This window comes from Solanum verrucosum, unplaced genomic scaffold, assembly GCF_900185275.1.
Source record: "Solanum verrucosum unplaced genomic scaffold, falcon-dt-bn FXZP01000139.1, whole genome shotgun sequence".
In the NCBI taxonomy this organism is placed as follows: domain Eukaryota; kingdom Viridiplantae; phylum Streptophyta; class Magnoliopsida; order Solanales; family Solanaceae; genus Solanum; species Solanum verrucosum.
The window spans coordinates 290,088-293,939 of record NW_026020364.1 but is presented as its reverse complement, the minus strand read 5'-3'; the positions used below and the strand labels follow the sequence as shown (position 1 = coordinate 293,939).

Genomic DNA, 3,852 nt, shown 5'->3' with positions numbered 1-3,852 from the left:
AACTGGTGTGAATCATTGTAAGAACTAGGTTAAGGGTAACTTAGTTTCTTACTCCAAAGTCTATATTAATCGGTTAGGATTAGTATAGTGGGCAGTGTTGTCTCTGCTCTGGCTCAGCTAAGTGATAGGAGGTATTGCTTAGTGTGGAGATTAGCAGGCTAATCTCATTTTGTAAACTGGCTTTCACTTTTGCTTGGGAAGATTAGTGGAAGTAGTTTGAAAAGTCATATTGAGAATAGGTCGTGGTTTTGTTCCCTTTAGCAAGGAGGTTTCCACGTAAAGTTGAATATCAATCTTTAGTTTCAGTATTTGTTCTTTACTATTTATTACTCTAACTGTGTTGAGGACCTAGTCCCATATACATAGATGGACGCATACATTCCAACACCTCTCCTTTTCATTTGCCGGATTTCTCATTCATAATACCCAATTGTTCCTTAAGTTCTAGATTTTCAATATCTAGAACAGTCAATTGTTCCTCAATAACAGACATATGGATAGTCAGAGCTGTCTTTTCTTCACTAAACTTATCGAGACTATTGTTCATAGAGTCCTTTTCAGCAGTTAACTTTATAACAGAATCAATCAGGACATCAGCTACATTTCTCAACATTCTAACAAAGTAAGTATTCAAGTTTTGTTTAAGGTCAAGAAGTGTTACCTTTTGTTTGTCTTCCTCGCTATCAGATTTGGCCATAAGAGCGAACAAGCCATCAAACACATTCTCATCATCTTTAACAACCATCATGGATGCATCATCTGGACATTCTGATTCTTCTGACTCACTTGATGAATCACCCCACACAATCAAAGCTTTGTTAACCACATATTCAACTGCAGGTTTTCTTGCATTCTTTTCAGGTACTAGGTCCCTCCTTCTATCATTTTTACCTCCGGATCTTTGATGCTCTCTGGTTTCAGCTTTGAGCATCAAACAATCTCTTATGAAGTATCCCACCTTTCCACAACTGTGACACAAGTCACTTGTATTCGCAGCATGGGAAGGGTTCCCTCCTTTTCAAAAGCCTCCATGCTTTCTCACAATTTTTTGAAATCTCTTGCTGAGATAAGCCATGTCTTCCTCTTCACTGGAGACGTCACTTTGAGAGATTTTTAGAGCTAGGGACCTATCTTTCTTTACCTCCTTCCTTGAAGGGTCTTGGTTTCTATTCATTTCACGAGTCTGAATATTACCAATCAGAGTGTCCATCGTTAGAACCTTCAGGTCCTTTGCCTTAGTAATGGCATCCACTTTGCTTGCCCATGACGTGGGAAGTACTCGAAGAATCTTCCTGACCTGCTTACTAGAATGAATAGGTTCTCCCAAACATCGTAGCTCGTTGGTTATGGAGGAGAATCTCGTATACATTTCGTGAATAGTTTCCCTCTCCTTCATTGTGAAGTTCTCATATTTGGTGGTCAACATATCCACCTTTGATTCCTTCACCTGCTCTGTGCCTTCGTGAGCTGTTCTCAGACAATCCCAGATTTCTTTTGCCGATTCACACGCATAGATATAGTTGTATTCATCAGCACCTATTCCACACACTAGCAACTTCTTAGCTCTGTAGCTTTTCTCGATCTTCTTTCTGTCCGCCTCGTTGTACTATTGGCAAGTGTTTGGAACGACCTTTGTAATTTCGCCATCTTTTACTTCAGTTGTAGGGATGAAGGGTCCATCCAGTACTATATCCCACAACTCGCTGTCTTCAGCCATTAGACAGTCGTGCATACTTTTTCTCCACCAGCTATAGAACTGGACATTGAAACGAGGTGGTCTTGTTGATGATTGTCCTTCTTCTAGGTTCAGTGGAGCAACCATTCTTTTACAGGAATCTCTCTTTTGGTGTTAACCAGCTTGAGAGCACCCGCTCTGATACTAATTGATAGAATACGTGCATCCACTATCACTCAACGGACCAGGTCCCTTGACTCAGCAAGAATTGTAATGAAGAGTAAACAATAAAGAGAACACAACACAAGAAGTTTACGTGGAAACCTCCTTGCTCAAGGGAGTAAAACCAGGACCTGTCTGACAGAATTTTCAACTGTTTCCACTAATATCTTCAAGCAAAAGTGAAACAAAGTTACAACCAACGTGAGAAGTAGTTATTAATCTCACAACTAGGTAATAACTCTATTACTTACTGAGCCTAAGCAGATACCACACTGCCCACTAAGCTATCACCACTAGACAACTTAGAATTCAACTAAGAAGTGACAACACTTTCCACTAAATCAACTAACTCCTAAATGACTTAGAATTTGACTAAGTAGCAAACAGTGTTGCCCACTAAATCAGTTAGCCTAAACTGATTTAGACTTTTACAAACAAACATAAAATCAGAATCCTTTATAGATTAGAAGCATATTTACAATGTAAGTACGGAAGATATGATCCTAAGACAACTAGAGAACATCCAGCTCTATCAGGTCCCTGTTGCTCTTGAGGATGATACTTCTTTAGTGTTAGACTTTGCAAGAGTTCTTGAGAGTTTTCAAGTTGCAAAGACTAAGGTTGTGTCTATTGGACATAATATTTTTATGTTAATAGATGTTACCTTCGAGGCCATGCCATTGGCTGAGGTTTCTGCCACAGTCCGAGATTGTTCACCAACCAATTGTACTTTTTACAACCTGGCATTTGTGTATACACTGACACAGAGATCAGATCCCTTTACAAGGTCCCGTGGTTTGTCAAATCATCAAAACTGCAAATAACCGCATCGATCACCTACGAGGAACAAGTTCTTCAAACTAGTTTTACTAAACAAAGAAGTTTTCCATTTAAGAATAATAATCCTAAAAGCATTGAATGATGTGGTCTGATTTGTGCAATAACCGTATTGTGTAATGATTCTGAATTCTACAAGGAAGGGGAAGCATGTATAATGTATAACCAAACTTTTCGTATGATTCCAAGTCATACAAGAAGTAGGAGGCACTACAAAGTTATTTGAGTTAAAGTCAAAGAAGGGAAGATATTTGGCCCTATAAATAGGGTAGGGTGTTCTATAAAGAAACCCGCGTACTTACATATAGAGAGATACCAGCAGAACACAATTACGTGTTGAGAGAGTTCTTGATTGACAATTTTAGTTGTTGCGAAGAACACAACGGAAGAGTTTATTCTATTTTGTTTGGGTCTTTTGTTAAGTTGTCATTTTTAGTTACATAGAATTGTCTAGTGTAGTTTTGATCTTTTGGTTGGGGAACTTGAAGACTTTGGGGAACATAAGCCGTGGGGGTTTTTGTTGAGTTAAGATATTAGAGTTTATAATTTCTTAGGTTATATAAGGTTGTAATCTTTTGTAGTTTGAAGTTGTGAATTAATAATTATTAAGCCAAATATTACTGAAGTACTGTTTGAAGTTAATACCGAACTTTGAACTACAAATAAAGAAACTAGCCGCTCATATGTGTTCCTTAGAAGAATTAAGGAGTGCGTAAGTCCAACACCCCCTTCCCTTCCCTGAGTGCCTTTTTCCAACTGTGCGAAGATTTGTTTACAAAAAAAAAGTCATCAAGGTTCGGAATCTTTCTCACCCAATCTTGTGTCTCTTTCTCAACTTCAAATCCCAATAAGGAACTTGCTGTTCATATGTGTTCCTTAGAAGAATTAAGGAGTGCATAAGTCCAACACTCCCTTCCATTCCCTGAGTGCCCTCTTCCAACTATGCGAAGATTTGTTTACAAAGAAAAAGCCATCATGGTTCAAAATCTTTCTCACCCAATATTGTGGCTCTTTCTCAACTTCAAATCCCAATGAATACTTAATTTTATGTCCTGTCATGTAACCTGATCAGTCATCATATCCTTTTGGGCAAAATATTTTCAAAAGTGCGTAAATAA

At 38.3% G+C, this 3,852-nt stretch overlaps 1 protein-coding gene across 1 annotated transcript; it reads right to left on the bottom strand.

Annotated features, from left to right (window-relative positions):
• Positions 1-397: 397 nt before the first annotated feature.
• LOC125837822 (uncharacterized) lies at positions 398-1,822 on the bottom strand. The gene is made up of 3 exons (XM_049516894.1): positions 1,655-1,822; positions 1,043-1,606; positions 398-958 (listed from the first exon to the last, which is right to left on the bottom strand). The coding sequence occupies exons 1-3, from the start codon at positions 1,820-1,822 to the stop codon at positions 398-400; spliced, it is 1,293 nt and encodes a 430-aa protein (XP_049372851.1).
• Positions 1,823-3,852: the final 2,030 nt, after the last annotated feature.